The following is a 20,790-nucleotide window of genomic DNA, read 5'->3' as shown; positions in this document are numbered from 1 at the left end:
TGATAGTCACCTCCGGATTTCAGCATCACTGAAGCCCTTGATATTTTCACGCGGAATAGTACGAGGCCGGCCACGTTTCTTTGGCCTCTTTCGATCTGAGTGGGAGTCACTGTCTGACCCGGAGTATCTCCTGCTTCGGCCCTGCCTTCTGCCCGCATTTGCATTAAAGCTTATCTGTGGAATTTACAAGAGGAAATAGATTATAATAAATATAGAACATTATCAGCCATACTTTCAGGATAACGGCCCAAGTACCTGTTTGGCACAGTTCCTCATGCGTGGCAGCATGTAGATCTCCTCCAGCTCCTTCTGCCTCTCCTCCTCCTCCATCCTCCTCCTCTGCTCTTCAGGAATGATGTCATCCCAACTTCGATGGCTACGCTCCGAGTCCATTTCTATTTCCTCTTCATCCATCATGGTGAAGTTCGCTACCTGTACATGTCAGAGGACCACTTAATTAAAAGTAGCACATTTTCCATATATAGATTGCTCTCGATTGCTCAACTGAATGTTTTTGATCATGTCTTTGGCAGTAGGGGATGATAATGACAGCATGAGGCTGCTTCTAAGAGCTTCAAAGCACTCCAGCGCAAACCCAATGTTTGTCAATGCTGGGGTCCTGACCTGCCCCGCCACTTTCTCATGTATAGGTTCATGTGTAGGGCAGCTGAGTCAGAACACACTATGATTAATGGCCTGACAAATCCTACTCGCAATTCTGTCAGATTTTCATCCAATTTTTGGAACCATTGGCGAACAAGCCTGTATGCTGGACAATAAATATTGTGCAAGGTTTTACAATTTCAGATTTAAAAATAAGTGTTTTATTTTTTATTTATTCTGCTGCTTGTATTTCTTTAATTTGTTTTATAGTTGTCATATGCTTTTCTTCTGTGATGTGGATACCCCTGGGTCTGAAATAAATGACTATACTAAAGTACAAGTAGAGATGAAAAACAAGTTAACTTTATATGCTATGTGTTTCATTCTATTCATTGAACCATATCCAATTGTATTTACAATCCGCAAAGTATGTGAAAATACCATCTAAACATCACAAAAGGCCACAAATTCAGTCAGCCATTTTTAATATTCCGTTCAGAATACCTTCGGCTATTTACGGAGATTAACGTCACTGGAGGAACGCTTCTGCATTCTGGCCATAGTATCAGATCAGTCACAATGGAAATACGCAATAATTAGAAACGCTTTAAAACCCCGAACAACACCTAATTTACATCTCGTGACATGTATATTTACCAAATAGTAGAAATGTTGTTAGATAAGCGGTAATGCAGATTAAGTATTTTTTCGCAGTGATAACCGGGAGCTAACCATAGTTTATGCGGCACTGGGCTCTAGGAGAGACATTAATGTAATTATAAAATGAAACTGAAGATAGCAATAATGCATCTTATATAGATGCAAACTGCCATAAAACTGTGAAGTAGAAGCAGCTTATGCAGCACTGAGCCGCTGATGTCTTGTTTACTGCCGTTCCTGCGACTGCTGTTAAGTGCCACCCACACTGGTTTGAATGTAGCTTAAAAGGTGTAGATAATGGGTTTCACTATGTATAGCGCTTTGAGTCTTTAGAGGAAAAAGCGCTATAGAAAAAGAATTCACTTCCTTTTAGGTGCAAAGAATTGTGCAGTGGCATCCTCCAGCAAATATTACAAAACAATTATAGTTGAGTGTCTTTAAAAGTGACAATGTAAAAATCCAGTGCAAAAACAATATTGTTCACTTCAGTTCACTTTCTGACAAGTAGTGTCACAGGGGAAACATTTGCATCAGTCTGGAATATACCATTTCTAAGAAATATTAACACATTTTTCATTAAACATTTTTGATGTTTGACCTCGCTGACTTCAAATATATTTTTAGGTGCCGATTTATGAGGTGGCAACTTTTAAAGGGTGCTACCTTCGACCCGAGTGCAACTGGATAGGCTCCAGCCACCCGCGACATCGAGAGAGACAAGCATTGGAAAATGGATAAATGGATTGAGGAATGATGAAGAATTTTTTCAGTTTACTCGTATTTCCCGCGATTTATAATTTTTTTGGGGGTGATTTCCGTACGTGCCGTGCGACATGACCGGCTGTGCCATCTTCGAAATGCTCAAAACGAAAGTGGTGCACTTTGCGGAACGCACACTTTCTTAACTTCGCCTAAGAGGTTATGTTTTCGCCAGTGTTTGTTTGTCTGTTAGCAACATCGCTCAAAAAAGTTCTGGACAGATTTTGATGAAATGCCCGAAAACAACAATTCTTCTCATCTACTTCGAAAACAGTTCACTCCTTGTTTACAAGGTTCCGCGCCCCTCCTTGCCAGTGCCGCACTGTGCAATACATGCAAACACTAAAGCGCCAGGAAAAAAACTACATACCAAGTTTTTGATTGATACCATCACGGCATTCATTATTGTGAAGGCTTTGAAACTGAAATACCGCGGTGTCTACAAAACCCTTACACCGCTAATAAATAATAATTTCCTAACTCACACAAGTGCTACTTATATGCATTTTACATTCTGTACCAAGGCTGTACAATTATTAATCACAATTTATTTGCTTAAATTTAAAGAATGGAATCAATTTTTTGTGGAGGCGGAGAGGGGGGGTATTTCCATACGCAATGCAACGTGCACGCACACAGTCATCAGTAGGTCGAGCAAGGGAAGTAGAGGTATCTTGTTTTGGCTGGTGGCTCGCTGGGAGTGCCAACCAACATGTCAACAATGTTTGAGTTAAACAACAGCATTTATTTGAGTAGACTAAAATCCTTTAAAATTTTGATTATATATTAGTGTAAATCAAGAAGGCAATTTTTGTGCAGCTACTTAGTAGGAGAAAATAAGAGCAAAACAGAGGCATAGTCAAGCCTGTAGAGTATACTAGTCAACAGTTATTGAAAAGAGTCCTCCTATTTACCTTGAACTGAGACAGCAGTTCTTCTCCCACGGTGGAAGGTCCAGGATCATTCTCTCTGGTTTCAGCTCTTTTAAGAATCTCATCAATATCCATTTCCTGTAGAGCAGGACATACCCTTATGTGACCCTCCACTACTTCCATAATAACACATTTGAGTACAGTTGAGGTGTTCTGTACCTGTGGTTCCTGCTCCTCGCCCTCCAGCTCTTTGAAAAGTTCCTCGGCACCAAATTTCAGGATGGCAGACAACTCTTCCTTGTTAAATGGTGCTGAACTGCATGACATAAAAAGAACATTGGAAAAGTTCATGTGACATTGACGGTGACAGTCAAGTTTTCGGAGGTTGTCACAAGGAAGTAAATAATAAGGATGCAACCGGACACAGTAAAATACTGGACCGCAGGACTCTGTTCTTTTTTTCCTGTGACACATACAGTACATCTTGCTTTTTGGATGTGTTTGAGCGGGTGTGCTTTTTAAATGTAGTAAAAAACCCTCCACGCAACATCGTGTATAACACTTTGTGCCCCCTCCCACATTTTTGTAACTGGAGCCGAAGCAAAACAGATTTATGGCCACCACTAGCAGATAAGTCGACAAACTGCAATTTAAAGAAACACTGGCTTCATTCAAATCTGTTGAATGCTTCTCGTGAGAAACAACGTCTCACCACTCAACGACGGCACCTCACGTTGTTGCTTGAGCAAATTCTGCCTGCCCACAAAGCTGACATGCAAGTACAACTATGTGACTGAACTATTTATCCAGACTAGGAAACTAAATCTATTTTTTTACTTAATGAGAGGGGGAAAAAAAAAACACTTGAATATATTTGAATCGCAGTTTTTGTTGATGTCTCCAATTAAAATTCTCAGATATACCATGTACTAGAAACCTCTACAGAGACGTTTGAGTTTAGCCAAAAAATTATAATTTGTCCACAAATTGTGTAAAAAATATATTTTTCTTGAATTGATCATTTCACTTGTTTTGTGCTAGCACACATTGCTATTTTGCACTACCTCAAATTCTAACTGCACTGTCTTTTCATTAAATATAGGCTATTTGAATTTGAAAATGTCCGCAAATTGGTTACTGTTTGCCATTAAAGGGTTAATAGTGGGTTCTACAGCCAAACCACTGGATATATATACCACGGGAAGCACTGGTATAAAGGTCTTTTAGTATTTAGTAAACCAGTACCACATGTATCTTTGTACCGCTAGTAAATACAGTATTTGTGGCTTGCCTGGAGGGAGCAGTGCCCGTGTGGAGGACTGTTTTCCCTGTCGTATCCATCCTCTGAATGACAAGGTGATCCAGCACCATCTTCTTCTTTGCTCGCTCAATGATTTCCTCCTCCACTGAACTCTTTGTCACCAGACGGTAGATGTTAACCTAAAAGAACGCAAGCAGAAGAAGTGATAAAGAGTACACAAGGTGGGGTGATTGAGTGTTTGACAGTGATAACATAATACATATGTGAGGACTGGAGGCATTTTTGATGTGTCTATCATCTCTGCTATTCAACAACAAAGCAACAGGAACAAAATCCCCTCAAATAGAAGTGATCTACTGTAATAAATACTGCTGGGTAGTAATAGGTAAAGGACACCTCCGGGACTGTACGGCACACTCACTACCTGTATCTACACTGCAATGATAATGTATTAGTGTTTCATAATGGTCCTCTGCAATCAATACATTTGAACTGCAAATTAAATACATTGTTTATTTGTTAAATAAGATCCCCATTAGCTGCTTAGCTGTTCTTCCTAGGGTCAGAAATTTCAAAATAGGTTTGATACATGTACAACATTAGGTAAAAAGCGAATACCCACAAAATCATAAATGACAATAACAGCACATTCAAAATAAAACAACCGCTCTACATTAACCTACAATAATTATACAAATGTGGGATTGCACAATAACCATAAAAGTATATATTTTTTACTGAAAAGTTCAACCCCTACCATATTTACATCCAATCACATTTGAAACCAAAAATGGACCAAAAACAAAATGTTACTCTTGTGTAAATGTATAAAGCCTAAATTATTTTTCAAAATGTTACTGAACTATTTCCCCAAATTAAAAATTACAAAAATAAGTAAATAGTTGTAATTTTATTTTTAAATGAACAGTTGTGCAGAAAAGAATATTAAATTTGCTCAACTCTGGCCAATGAGCCAAATAGTAAACATTTTACTTTATTTGCCTCTGTAAGACCAAAATGCTACCACACTTCGCAACAAATTCCATCTTGTTTCATTTAGATCGATGAAGACGTAAAGTTAAATTTAAAGTACCAATGATTGTCACACACACACTAGGTGCGGTGAAATTTGTCCTCTGCATTTGACCCATCCCCTTGATCACCCCCTGGGAAGTGAGGGGGGCAGTGGGCTGCAGCGGTGCCACGCCTCGGATTTATTTATGGTGATTTAACCCCCAATTCCAACCCTTGGTGCTGAGTGCCAAGCAGGGAGGCAATGGGTCCCATTTTTATAGTCTTTGGTATGACTCGGCCGGGGTTTGAACTCACAACCTACCGATCTCAGGGCGGACACTCTAACCACTAGGTCACTGAGTAGGTGAATCAGATGTGGCACTCCAACGACTTCTTTTAGTACAGGCTGTCACTTGTGAGCGGAAAAGAGGGCTTCCTGATAAACACAGTTTGGCACTGCACAATTAAATGACAAAGCAGTTTTATGTCACATATTTTTTTTTCTTAAAGGAGAAACCGATGCGCTTCAGTATCGTTTCATCTAATACAACTTCTGGGTCTTGTGGGTTCAGAAAAAACCCCAGCACAAATATTAGTGGAAGTATCATAAGGCTTTTATTTACATATTATATTTTAGCTTGATTAAGTCTGAATAAAGCCAAGACCATTTAGTAATTCATATACTGTTAAGTTAAGTTAAAGTTAATGTACCAATGATTGTCACACACACACAAGGTGTGGTGAAATTTGTCCTCTGCATTTGACCCATCCCCTTGTTCACCCCGTTAGGTGAGGGGAGCAGTGGGCACCAGCGGTGCCGCGCCCGGGAATCATTTGTGGTGATTTAACCCCCCATTCCAACCCTTGATGCTGAGTGCCAAGCAGGGAGGTAATGGTTCCCATTTTATAGTCTTTGGTATGACTCGGCCGGGGTTTGAACTCCCAACCTACCGATCTAAGGGCGGACACTCCAACCACTAGGCCACTATTGCTTACTTGTCTCTTTTGTCCAATTCTATGGGCTCTGGCCTGGGCTTGGAGATCATTTTGTGGGTTCCAATCTGAGTCAAAGATGACAACTGTGTCAGCGGAAGCCAGGTTGATACCCAGGCCGCCTGCACGTGTGGATAATAGGAAGCAGAAATCCTGAGGAGACAGGGTGATCACTTTAATTGGCATATTTACTCACAGGACTCTCAAACTGCACCTGTTGTATTCACACGACACTTACCTCCGAGCCATCTGCATTAAAATGATCCAAAGCTTGTTTCCTCATTTCACCCTTGATGGAGCCATCTAATCGCTAAATACACAGTATAACATGTTCAATTGATGAATTAGGTTAACTGGAACAATATACAAGTTAAACATTCATACCAATCTACAGTAACTCACAAAAGTGAGTACACTCCTTGCAGCACCAGACAATGATGTTACCACCATAATGCTTGATTGTCAGGCAAAACAGGGGTACCAATATTACAAGATATTTACATAATAATGGCAGGTTGTTGAATGCTATTCTATATGTGAAGTGAAGTGAATTATATTCATATAGCGCTTTTCTCTAGTGACTCGAAGCGCTTTTACATAATGAAACTCAATATCTAAGTTACATTTAAACCAATGTGGGTGACATTGGGAGCAGGTGGGTGAAGTTTCTTGCCCAAGGACACAACAGTGGTGACTAGGATGGCGGGAGCGGGGATCGAACCTGGAACCCTCAAGTTACTGGCACGGCCACTCTACCAACCAACCTATACTTTGTATATGCTATCCAAGCTGTACACAGATGATTCAGTGTATTAAAACGGTTGCTGAGATGTGAGGAGTGCACTCACTTGTGGGAGATACCTGTTGTACAATAAAAGTGATGGTAATGATCTATTCAGGCACCTGAAAGAGAAACTGTCGGCTTCTCAGGTAATCGGCAAGGATATCCAGCATCCGAACCATCTGGGAAAATATCAAAACTCTGTGGCCTCGCTCTTTTAAACGCACCAGCAATTTGTCCAAAAGAATCAGCTTCCCACTGCTGCGAATGAGATGCTAAAAAAAGAGCAGAAATTGGTGTTATTTTTCCAATTTGTTGTGTCATTAGTACTGGCAAATTTACCAAATGAGAATAAATGAATTCCAAGTAAAATTGTACTTGTATTGCAACACTCCATTACTACAAATTGCATTAAAGGGGTCCCTTTTGTTTAGATTTACATGAAGTCAGGTCCGGTTCACGTTCGCTCATTACAAGCAAGCCAGTGTCTGTTCTAACTGGGTACTCGGTGCTATTTAGCCTTTCTCAAAGCAAACTGCCCTATGCTTGCCTTGTTTTTGATTGTCAGAACCGTTTAAATTGCAAAAAGGAAAAAAGTTTCTTCCGATTTCCTCGAAGGGTAATCGAGAAGGGCGGAAGAGATCAAGATATTACAAAAGATGAGAAAAGTGGCACAAACTCCAGTCTAAAAAGAGTCGAGGAAAGCACGAGTTTGCACTGACCACTTTGTTAAAGGTTTGTTTAACATACATACATATACATACATACATACATACATACATATATATATATATATATATATATATATATATATATATATATATATATATATATATATATATATATATATATATATATATATATATATATATATATATATATATATATATAAATATATATATATAAATGCAATACAATGCAATACTTATCAAAGAAAAAAATGGAGCCTATTCCAGCTACACTGGAGCGGAAGGCATCTACACACTGGACAAATGTAATATGATAGGACAAATAAAATAAATAACTGCTTGGTAAAGTTAAGGAAGTGTCAATGAAGGACAATTGCTACAGAAAGCAAGTAGTTATTGACAGAAATTTAACAATTAAAGGCTAAAAGTCTAAGGAAGATATGTGTTAGCATTGTGACAGTCCGTAGACAACATGTAAAAACAGGGCAGATTGATTCATAAAGTGGTGTCAATACCAAGGGTAGCATCAGTCCTAAATATATTGATACAGGAGTGATTAAATCAACATTGTTATTTTCTCAAAAGTCATTATATTGTTGTTTACAATCGAATGTTTACACGCTCAGGGAACAATTCCCCTGACGCAGGAGGACATTAAAGGCAAAAAACAAAGGACTTAAAATGAGTAGTAGATGATAGTTTTTGCTTTTGTTTAGAGTACTATTGACGTGTTTATTTGCTCAAACAATTGTATGTAACAAGAAAATAAAGAACTGTTTTAAATATTGTGTCGATATTGTTCAACTGTCAATAGCACTCACCATAAATACATTGAAAAAAGCATGGTTAATACATGTGATCGAATTCTGCCAATCTCACTCATGGATGATCACATCGGAATTGGCAGCATAAAACCCTTATTGGAACCGATCTAACTTTTACTATTTTGTAGTGTAGAATGTTAGAAAAGACTTGATCAAGATAAATTACATAAAGAAAGAACAATGGTAGGTATGACAAACATTAACTTATTTGTTATTAACCTTCTTGAATAAAAGTGGACTCACTGGTGATGGTGGCAGAGAAGTGGACTGTGGAAAAACTAGTGAGCATCATGGATGATGCCAGTCACCCTCTACATACTGTTATCGGTAGCCAGAGGAGCCTGATCAGTGCTAGACTGCTTCATCCCAAGTGAAGGACTAATAGACTCAAAAACTATTTTGTCCCACATGCCATCAGACTGTACAACTCCTCTCTGGAGGGCGGGGGGGTACTAAGATGACGGGGGATGCAAAACAATAACATATACCCCCATTATTTACTTTTTAAATTATATCTCAATTCTGTACACTGCTGCTGGAATTGTAATTTTCCTGAGGGAACTCTCCTGAAGGAATCAAAGTATTATCTATCTATGAATGGATTTAAAGGCCTACTGAAATGAGATTTTCTTATTTAAACGGAGATAGCAGGTCCATTATATGTGTCATACTTGATCATTTCGCGATATAGCCATATTTTTGCTGAAAGGATTTAGTGGAGAACATCGACGATAAAGTTCACAACTTTTGGTCGCTAATAAAAACGCCTTGCCTGTACCGGAAGTAGCAGACGATGTGCACGTGATGTCACGGGTTGTGGAGCTCCTCACGTCCTCACATTGTTTACAATCATGGCCACCAGCAGCAGAGCGATTCGGACCGAGAAAGCGACAATTCCTCCATTAATTTGAGCGCGGATGAAAGATTTGTGGATGTGGATAGTGAGAGTGAAGGACTATAAAAAAAAAAATTACAAAAAATAAATAAATAAAAAAGACAGGGCAGTGGGAGCGATTCAGATGTTATTAGACACATTTACTAGGATAATTCTGGAAAATCCCTTATCTGCTTATTGTGTTACAAGTGTTGTAGTGAGATTATACTGTCGTACCTGAAAGTCAGAGGGGTGTGGCCACCGCCAGTGTCTCTGAGGGAAGCCACGGAGGAGGCAAGAGAGTCGCAGCTGCCTCTTTTTACACGAGGAACGACGCAAGCTCTGCTCATGTCTACGGTAAGAGCCGACGTATTACCACAATTTTCTCACCGAAACCTTCCGGTTCCATAGTAAAGCTTCACCTTCGGGAATGTAAACAAGGAAACACCAGCTGTGTTTGTGTTGCTAAAGGCAGCTGCAATACACCGCTTCCCACCTCCATCTTTCTTCTATGGCATCTCCATTATTAATTGCTAAAGATTCAGCAACACAGATGTCCAGAATACTGTGTAAATATGCGATTAAAGATGACTACTTATAGCTGGGATCGGGCTGGAAAAAAATGTCCGCTACAATCCGAGACGTCACACGTCATCATACCGAGGTTTTCAACAGGATACTTCGCGCGAAATTTAAAATTGCAATTTAGTAAACTAAAAAGGCCGTATTGGCATGTGTTGCAATGTTAAGATTTCATCATTGATATATAAACTATCAGACTGCGTGGTCGGTAGTAGTGGGTTTCAGTAGGCCTTTAAGTATTTTGGCCACACCTAGAGGTCACAATAATTAATTAGCTTAAGCTCATGACGCAGTAAGTTGAATAATGCCGATACCTGACATTTTAATACGTTTATTCCTTGGAAACTTTATATCTGTTATAGGCAACTACAATTATTTGATACTTGTTCATACTGACAAATGTCATGTTTTAAACTGCAATATTGTTATTGTGTATCACAATCAGCTTTTTTGGCCAAGTATGTTTTACACAGAGGGAATTTGACTTGGTAGTCTGTGCCCTCTTAGTTCAATGTAAGTAACAAAGAAAAACGCAACAACTACGAGAGAACGCAGTACATTGTCGTTAATGTCCAACTTGTGTGCGACCAGTCAATCTTTGGGACCCTACCGGTTGATCACAAAAATATTGCAAAAAAACAACTTAATAATATGACACCAGTGACACATCTACATGGAGAATGACCAACAGACCTGACAGCAGACATGGGTGCCCCCCCGCCTTTGCCATTCTCTTTTTAACCTCACATCTAGCCGCTCACTTTACCAGCTAGTCTCGCAAACGCGTATAGCATCACATGCAAAAAAATTATCAAGATGCAACAATGCATTACAGCTGACTGTTGCAACGAATGGGAAATTTTCTATCAGCCAGCATCAAACAACTATTCCCTCAACTACGACCATCATCGCGTGCCTATGAGGGGAAACTAACAAGCCAAATAGAGTCAGTGAACATTGCTCCAAAATACGTTTTTTGGGTTGATTTATTGTGCATACAAAAGTAAGCATAGACATGTGCAAAGGCAGTAAAAGGGTTTTCCCCCATATGTATCTGATAATGGTGCTGCGCCACGGCTAAATTGAAGCCACCACACCTTAAAAATTAGGCTTTTGTTTTTACGTGGAAACAAATTAAAGTAATATACAGTATGAATGGATATATAGCCTATATAATTTAAACAAGATTGACTTGTGATGCGCGGAAAATGTGGCCACTAAAAAACTTGGATGAACCGTAAGCAAAACGCACACGTGTGTCTGAGACAATCATTGGCTAAATACTTAACTTTGTCCTGCCCTTGGACGCTAAGCGAATGAATAAGAGTGATTAAAAAGGGTCGCCAGGCTTCCGCATAATGATTGGATGACCTGTCTGTGCTGAAACCCTTTTTGACTGACAGTAAAATGATGAAATCAGCAATCTTGAAATATTCAACACTGCTAAAATATTTATCAACTTTCATTCCATTATTAGTAGTGATAGGAGATATTTATATTTTTTTAAGTGAAGTTTTCTTCGTAAAACTCTAGCATGTTTATATCTTTGATCTTTCATTGGAGACTGTACTCATGTTTACACTTATACAGCAATACAACAAAAATGTTAATTACCTAAAACCCCGTTTCCATATGAGTTGGGAAATTGTGTTTGATGTAAATATAAACGGAATACAATGATTTGCAAATCCTTTTCAACCCATATTCAACTGAATGCACTACAAAGACAAGTTATTTGATGTTCAAACCCATAAACTAAATTTTTTTTTGCAAATAATAATTAACTTAGAATTTCATGGCTGCAACACGTGCCAAAGTAGTTGGGTAAGGGCATTTTCACCACTGTGTTACATCACCTTTTCTTTTAACAACACTCAATAAACATTTGGGAACAGAGGAAACTAATTGTTGAATCTTTGAAAGTGGATTCTTTCCCATTCTTGTTATATGTAGAGCTTCAGTCGTTCAACAGTCCAGGATCTCCGCTCTCGTATTTTACGCTTCATAATGCGCCACACATTTTTGATATTAGACAGGTCTGGACTGCAGGCGGGCCAGGAAATTACACGCACTCTTTTACTACAAAACCAAGCTGCTGTAACACGTGTCTTTGCATTGTCTTGCTGAAATAAGCAGGGGCGTCCATGATACCGTTGCTTGGATGACAACAGATGTTGCTCCAAAACCTGTATAAACCATTCAGCATTAATGGTTCCTACACAGATGTGTAAGTTCCCCATGCCTTGGGCACTAATACACCCCCATTCCATCACAGATGCTGGCTTTTGAACTTTGCGCCTATAACAATCCGGATGGTTATTTTCCTCTTTGTTCCGGAGGACACCACGTCCACAGTTTCTAAATATAATTTGAAATGTGGACTCGTCAGACCACAGAACACCTTTCCACTTTGCATCAGTCCATCTTAGATGAGCTCGGGCCCAGCAAAGCCAGCGGCGTTCCTGGGTGTTGTTGATTAATGGGTTTTGCTTTGCATAGCAGAGTTTTAACTTGCACTTACAGATGTAGCGACCAACTGTAGTTACTGACAGTGCCCATCCATCCATTTTCTACCGCTTATTCCCTTTTGGGGTCGCGGGGGGCGCTGGCGCCTATCTCAGCTACAATCGGGCTGGGTACACCCTGGACACATCGCCACCTCATCGCAGGGCCAGTTACTGACAGTGGTTTTATGAAATGTTCCTGAGCCCATGTGGTGATTTCCTTCACACACTGATGTCTGTTTTTGATGCAGTACCACCTGCAATATCATCGCTTACGTGCAGTGATTTCTCCAGATTCTCTGATCCTTTTGATGATTTTACGGACCATAGATTGTAAAATACCTAAATTCCTTGCAATGGCTCGTTGAGAAATGTTGTTCTAAAACTTTTTGACAATTTTCTTACAAATTGGTGACCCTCGCCCCATCCTTGTTTATGAATTACTTAGCATTTCATGGAAGCTGCTTTTATACCCAATCATGGCACCCACCTTTTTCCAATTAGCCTGCACACATGTGGGATGTTCCTAAATAAGTGTTTGATGAGAATTTCTCAACTTTATCAGTATTTATTGCCACCGTTCCCAACTTCTTTGTCAAGTGTTGCTGGCATCAAATTCTAAAGTTAATGATTATTTGAAAAAAAAAAATGTTTATGAGTTTGACCATCAAATATGTTGTCTTTGTAGCATATTCAACTGAATATGGGTTGAAAACGATTTGCAAATCATTATATTCCGTTTATATTTACATCTAACACAATTTCCCAACTCATATGGAAACGGGGTCTGTAATAACACATACTTATTTTCTAAATGTAGAATTAAAATATATATACATGCATCATCAACAATTATGCAAACTATTTTGATTAAGTCACACGCACCATGTGGATTTTAAGCTCGGGGAAACCCTGAGTAAAAACAAATGGATGTATGGATGGATAGATGGACAATATGAGCCTATCAACACAAATGTGCGAGAATGCTGTGATGGCAGCAAAAAACACCTGACTTACGTTTTCCAACTGGGAAAAAAAAAACTTTAAAGTGCTCAATATCTATTTAAGTAAAATTTTTGCTAACAGAGATGAGAGTCCTGTTATATTGTTTGTTTATTTATTTAGGATAACTAAAATGTAAAAAGTTAAAGTACCCATGATTGTCACACCCACACTAGGTGTGGCGAAATTATTCTCTGCATTTGACCCATCACCCTTGATCCCCCTTACCTTACAATTCCACTACAATGATAAACAATTTTACAGTAATGAGAAATGAAGGTTTATAGCCTATTAAATTGTTACTTGCATTATTATTGATATATTATCATTACATTAGTGATTATTTTGGTTATAAAATAAAGCTGACAATATTATTGTTAAAAGGCAATAATTTGTGGGACAATATATCGTCCAGCAAAAACGTGTCCAATGTCAACAAAAGACAATAAACTGACCTGTAATGCTTCAGCTCTGTTGAGAAATTCGTTGTCCTCGGGAGGTTTGATGAGATAACAGTGGTTACAGCACTTCTTCAACTCCATCATGATATTTAGGAAACCGGAAGTGCTGCCTTTGGTACCTTTACTCAAAGCCTTGTAGTTTCTGGTCAGAATCCATCTGTGCACACCAGACATATAAGTTACCATCTTTAAAGAGATACACACCTCTTAACTAGAAACATATATCAGGACAGAATCCTACATTTTCTAATAAGAAAGTATTTAAATACGTTACATGAAAATAAAAAATAAAAAATGCTGTCAGGGATACTTTGATGGAGTTGCATTTAAATGTGATGCGGATAATCAAATGTGGAGGGACAGCTTTGCTTTAAAGCGTTGCTTCTAAAATATTTTCTGATACGCCCTCCTAGAAAAAAGAAAATAGTTCCCTCCCCCACTTTACACCGTGCCTTCTGAACAGTATAATTCGTCTATAAAATTGTTATAACTGTACCTCTGCATAACATTGTAAGCTTATTGACATTAAAGGAAACAACACACACTTTCCTAGTCTCCCACTGTGGTTACAGTGAAGCTCAGAGCTACATTCTCTTCATCATATCCTGGTACACTCTATGTGAGGGCACACGCACTTAAAAAAGAATCCAAACAAAACTTGCCAGTTCTATAGGCTATCGCCACTCATTTCCAGTAGTAACCCTTTATATAGAGTACATTTTCAACGCACCATTAACGCCCAGACTGCATTGGATGTGTGCATGAGCGAACCACTGCAATTAACGCCCTGCGAGTTCAACTCAGTTTTTTTCAAACATGCATACAATACAATTACAATTTTAATGCATCAAATATTTCTGTTTGTTTCTGCTCTGTTCTCTGCTGCTCCGCGCTGATCGCCTGCAAGTGCTTTGGAACAGAAAAAGGGCTTATAGCAGCACCGTGCTTTGAGCTTTCACCCCAGTCTCCAAAACCGGTAAAGGTCGCTAGTAGCCGTTTACAAAAAAAAGTTGCAAAAATAATTGGAAAGTCACCTGATTTTGTGACAAAGTTGCTGAGTTGACAACATTGCTTCAACAGGCAAATTAAAATAAACCTACAGTACATACATACTTGTAATTAATTGGATTATGTGAAAAATGAAAAAGTCATCAACGTGACCAACATGACTTTGGTTGATTGACGGGCGAACAGGGAAGCTTGTTAAATTGTACTTGAGATCCTCCATGCTACACAGGAGCATCTCTATGGACTTTGTATAATCAGACAGCATCAATCGTACAGTTGCACAAAACATTTCATATGATGACGTAATTGTGATTTTTCATCAAAAAAGGCTAGAAAAGACAAGTTTTAGATTGCACTTCCAATCTGTTAAAAAATCTGCTGCAGTCTGAGCACTAAATTCATATAATGTTAAGTATCTGCTGTTTTTCTATGCACAAAACTGGTGTGTTATCATAACTGGAAAAGTTCCGATGTTAGGATGATGCAAAACAAAACTCGTATGTAAAATATGAAATACTTTACTGCAGGAATCTTTTTTATGCTCCATAGAGTAGGTTTTTTTTGTTAGCTTTCGTCATGGATTTTTCAAGCCAGGTTTTAGATCGTGTGATTTGTGCAATTTAAATTGGTGTTTATATACTGCATTTCATTAACTTATCTTGTTTTTTCTAGGTTTGTTACCTTTTTGTATTTCAGATTATTCATTAAAATAATACAATCTAATATAATAGAACATAGTATAATATATTGTTGTGTTGGTGGCGGGGTTTACAGGTAAGTCTTTGGGTGTGTGCGTGTGTGTGTTTGTGTGTAAATCTAGGCAGGACTGCCTCTGTTCATGTTACCAATACATTCATTTATGGTGGCCTGTCACGAATAAAGTAGGACCACCATGAATAGATTTGGCACTACAAGTTAAGCAATTCCCCCGCAATCGCCTCATCAATCTACATCTTGAAAATGAAGCAGGACAAAGGTAGTTCATGTTACTTACTTGTAATACTGTTTCTGGATAGCGCTCATTTCCACTCTGAGGATCTGCTCCACTTTGGCAGGGAGAGATTTCTCCACATCTTTCTTGACTCTGCGTAGAAGAAAAGGTTCTAGTTCTTTGTGCAGACTAGTGTAGCCAGAATCCCGTCCTTTACCATGTTCCTCTTCAAATAACTCCCACGAGTAAAACCTTGAAAAAGCAGAGTATTACAACAACTCATTAATGGGGGCATACATTGTTACTCCTCACAAATGCAAGCTTAAAGAACTCCATTACGACTGAAGTCTGTCCCATTTCCTTGCAAAATATGAAGTTTTCTGGACAGCAACAAAATGAATACATTACTTCTAAAATGCAAAAAACAGAAATGCTCTGTCTGTGTTATTTAACCTCTTAAACCCTGCGCGTATGACTGATATTTTGCTAAGAAAGACAAAATAAATGAAATTTTAGTGTCATAATATCCTATACATCATAATTAGTACTGAATAAGAGTGAATGGAAATGTTTGCTGAGTGAGTTTTAGTGGTAGAAGAATAATACTTGTATAAGTGTTAACTTGAAAACGCTAAGTTTTGTAACATTAGTGTTTTGTTTTATGAAATTATTGATGACATTTGCTGCTGATTGCTTGCTTGCTTTTACACATTTGTACATGTTTGCAGTTTGAATATTCTTGTTTTCCTAAAACTGGTTTGCACTTTAAACTGACATTCTTAAGTTTACGTGGATGTGTAAAATGTACTGTATATTGATTAAAATGCCATATAGCAGTTACCAGATCAGCACAATGTATTTAACGGGCAAAAAATGTGTATATTTGATTGATGTTGTAATCAGAAAAATTATTTGATTTTGTACATATTTATTGAGGAATGGAAGAAAGTAATTTTTGTCAAATTGTTTCTTGTAAAGACTTGAGGATCAACAAGTTTACATATTTGTCGTAGATATTCAAAGTAATAAGCCTGCCAAGTGAATTTTTCAATGGATCATTTCAAACTAGACAGATGTGATTTTGGGCTAAAAATTTGACAGCTTAAGTCAAGTTAACTCCCGATGAAAAGTCAAAACTAAGAATTGTCGTGCTGACTGAACTGACTGCATTCGTCAAACATCTGCACCAAAACAACACAGAAAAGTTGCAAGTAAATTCAAACTGCAGTATGATGCTATTTTTATACTCGAGGTGTAACAGTACATGTATGAGTTAGTGCAGAACATTTTGTCAAGTACTTAAGCCTTCTGAAATTGTGTGAGGGACAGGAAGTGTTTACTCGTTTCAAGTACAAGCGGCCCCTAAAGCCGCTGCATTAGATAATAGAGCGGCGATCCAGCATGACGAGGCATGGAAGCATGCAGAGCACCCCCACAAACATGCAGTCGAGTCCTCCGTCATTTGGGGACACTACCTTCCTGGTGAAGTTTGTATTTTAGAGTGTATTAACACTACTCGTTTTTTTATTGGCCCGCAAAACTGTAAAACATCCAAATGGCCCCACATCCTTTAATTTTTCCATGTACTGCCTTCGGGGAAAAAAGTTTGGACACCTCTGTCGTAATAAAAAAGAAAAGTGGATTAGACAAAAGCAGTGAGCAGCCATTGTTTAGCGAACATTTACAAATAAAATAATTATTCACATCAACTGTCACCTCTTTCCTTATTTATGCTTTTAAAAGTTAATCAAATTCAAATAACAATTCAAACAAATTAACTGATGAATTTGACAGATATGTAAATACGAATATCTGGTCTATGCATAGTTTTTTAGGAAAAAAGAAAGACAATTTCTAGTAGAAATTTCTAAGTAATTAAGGTATATTAAAAGGAAGGTTAAAATATTACTGCCTACTTTTCTGGCATAATGAAGTGCAGAAGGGACCAGAGCTCTTTGAGAGAGTTCTGCAATGGGGTTCCTGTGATCAAAAGCCTGTGATTAGACTTGAAGTCAATCATGGTTTTGTAGAGGAGAGAGTCATCATTTTTCAGTCGATGGGCCTCATCCACGCCAATGAAGGCCCAATTAACGTTTCCCAAAAAAGACTGTAACAAAGAGAGGAACAGGTTTGTTAGACATTCAGTTATACTGCTAATGGCAATTATTATTGCTGAATTTCCCCCAGGGATCAATAAAGTACTTTCTATTCTATTTACTTTCCCGTACAAGAAAACTTGAGCACAATTACAAGCAATCAACAACAATCAGAAAGGTTAATCAGCATTGTTTATGCAAACTTTGTGAACATTTCAAACAAACCCCAAACAAATGGAGTCACAGAATAAAAAAGGGATGTCGCAAAGGTCACCCACGTAACATGGCCCCACCTTTTTTAATAGGGCAGAAAAAAACAGCAAAAATTGATAGACCCAAAGACATTGTGCATTGACAAAAGACCCCTGAAATGTTAACACTAATATGAACAAAAACACCTTCCAAGATTTGTCTTTAAACAAATGTGTAAAATGTATATATAATTTAATTTTTACTACTTTATTAAAAATAACATGACATCACATTCATAAGCCATCCCACCTCCAGAACCCTCCCAGTGCAAGTAGATTGCCGACCTGTGGGAAACATTGATACTGTATGTTTTACCCTACATGATGAATAAACATGATTAATAATTGTGATTTCAATATTGGTACAAAGAATTGTGATTATTATTCTGGATATATGGCCTTATGTGGATCTAAACAAGACTAAAATGTATTACAAGAGCATCAGCAAGAAGCACAGTGACAAAAGACATCTCCCCAGTCACACGACAGCAAGTTGAAGGGGTTTGTTTACAGAGAAATGACGAATTTGAATCCAACACCAGCAATCCCACCATCATACAGGGAAGTTAACACATTCTTCTTTGTAATGTTTCTCTGCTAAGGGTACGATACAATGAGGGACTGAATAACAGGGGCCATGGCATATACCACATAATGCTGAGTGTTCAAGCTTTCAAATGACCCAAAATATACTGTCAAGGCAAAACAAAAATAGTGGCTCAAAAAGTAAATAAAAACCCGGTAAGTTCCTGAAGAAGCCTAGCCAGTCTTTGGAACTGATTCATGTGATGCTAGCGGAGAGGTGAGAGTGGTAATACGAGAGAAAGAAGGTGCGAATCTGATAACAAATGAAGGAAGAATTAATTCCTAAGAAAAACAGCCCAGGGTTCATCATCTGGCGGTGGGTTTGGCTTCAAGCGGCAAAAGCGTTGCTACAAAAAGTACTTGACTGACTACAGTAGAGCAAGCTCACCCATAAGCAACTGTTAGCCTGGGTGAGGAGTCAGTCAAGCTAGAAGCAATCAGCACCAGGATGGAAAATTTCCGCACATATAGCATTTGTCATAGAATCATAAATGGCTCACATAATTTTTTTATGTCTGTAGCGACTGTGCCAGAGGTAGACATGCATTTTACTGCGGTGGTAAATTATGAAGCGTTAAATCTATCGCAGCACCAAGCAAATAATCTCAATATCCCCACCATATACATTCCTAGATGTGATCGAAGTTATTTAAGGCTATTCACACAAAATAGACGTAACGTTATTAATATCAGTACTACTTAGGGCTGGGCGATATTGCCTTTTTTTAATATTGCGATATTTTTAGGCCATATCGCGATATACAATATATATTACGATATTTTGCCTTGGCTTTGAATGAACACTTGATGCAAATATTCACAACAGTATGATGATTATTTGTATATATATTAAAACATTCTTCTTCATACTGCATTCATACATGCTACTTTTAAACTTTCATGCAGAGAGGAAAATCACAACTAAGTCAATTGACCAAAAGTGGATTTATTAAAGGTATTAAGCAATGGCACAAACATTCAAGTCATTTCCAAAACATAAAGTGCAAGATGGTCCGAGACATTTTAAGTGTCAAATAAAAATGAGCTGCATAATAGGAAATCATATAGTATTTGTCCTTCACTATGTGGTATGTTACTAAGGTTGTGAAATTATCTTCATTCTCTAGCGAGTGACTTTTCAAATGATGCTACATATTAGCAGTAAGCAGTAATGCTACTTTTTATAGCAACGCTTTTCCCCCACACGTGACAAATTACGGATGTCTGTTCGACATATTCCCTCTTGAAGCCAAACCACCGCCGGACGATGGAAACCCTGCTATTTTTATTGGGAATTAAGTCTTTCTTAATTTGTTACCAGATCCGCACCTTCTTTCTCTCATACGGCTACGTTAGCAGCCTACCTCTCTGCTCTGCGAGGGCGGACACGTATGTGACGTATGACATGACACCATGTGACATATGTAAGAATGTGCGCCTGCTTGTCTATGAGAAGGAGAAACAGGAAAGAGCGAGAAAAGCCTGAAGTGTTATGCCCGCAGCTAAAAGCAACTGCGTGAGAACGTATACTCGAATATTGCGATATAGTCATTTTCTATATCGCAAAGAGACAAACCCGCGATATATATATCGTATATATCGCCGAGCCCTAGTACTACTGATACTATTAACAAAAATGCCTCAAAACAGCCCACTACCTACAGTATCGTTTTTTAAACATCAGATCAATGTATCCCAATGCGCTATTAGGTAATCAGGTCATTAGAGACAACAATATTAATGTCATTGGTCTCAGTGAGACTTGGCTAAAACCAGACAATTTTTTTCCACTTAACGAGGCACTACCTCCTATCGATATGAGTGAACATATTACCAGTCCCCTTAAAAAGAGTGGAGGGGTCGCACTAATATCCAATGAAAACTTTAACCTTAGCCCTAACCTAAGTAATAAATATACATAATTTGCGGTGCTTACAATGAGGTCTGTCATACCGCTACCTCTCCATCTGGCTGTTATCTATCGCCCCCAGGGCCGTATCCGGCCTTTATCAGCAAATTTTGAGATTTTGTTGCTAAAAA

General features: G+C 38.3%; 1 protein-coding gene across 3 annotated transcripts in view; it reads right to left on the bottom strand.

Annotated features, from left to right (window-relative positions):
- The window catches only part of chd1 (chromodomain helicase DNA binding protein 1), a 60,246-nt gene that overhangs the window by 19,351 nt on the left and 20,105 nt on the right, over positions 1–20,790 (bottom strand). For all 3 annotated transcript variants that reach the window (XM_061876846.1, XM_061876847.1, XM_061876849.1), the window contains exons 13-23: positions 17,735–17,925; positions 15,882–16,070; positions 13,874–14,036; positions 7,066–7,218; positions 6,401–6,472; positions 6,166–6,315; positions 4,186–4,334; positions 3,114–3,210; positions 2,937–3,032; positions 256–432; positions 11–174 (exon numbers count right to left, since the gene is read on the bottom strand). In XM_061876846.1, the coding sequence (XP_061732830.1) occupies positions 11–174; positions 256–432; positions 2,937–3,032; positions 3,114–3,210; positions 4,186–4,334; positions 6,166–6,315; positions 6,401–6,472; positions 7,066–7,218; positions 13,874–14,036; positions 15,882–16,070; positions 17,735–17,925 (1,601 nt within the window). The remainder of the gene's footprint in view (positions 1–10; positions 175–255; positions 433–2,936; positions 3,033–3,113; positions 3,211–4,185; positions 4,335–6,165; positions 6,316–6,400; positions 6,473–7,065; positions 7,219–13,873; positions 14,037–15,881; positions 16,071–17,734; positions 17,926–20,790) is intronic.

This window comes from Nerophis ophidion, linkage group LG17 (genome assembly GCF_033978795.1).
Source record: "Nerophis ophidion isolate RoL-2023_Sa linkage group LG17, RoL_Noph_v1.0, whole genome shotgun sequence".
NCBI lineage: Eukaryota > Metazoa > Chordata > Actinopteri > Syngnathiformes > Syngnathidae > Nerophis > Nerophis ophidion.
This window is presented reverse-complemented; position numbering and strand designations above follow the sequence as displayed.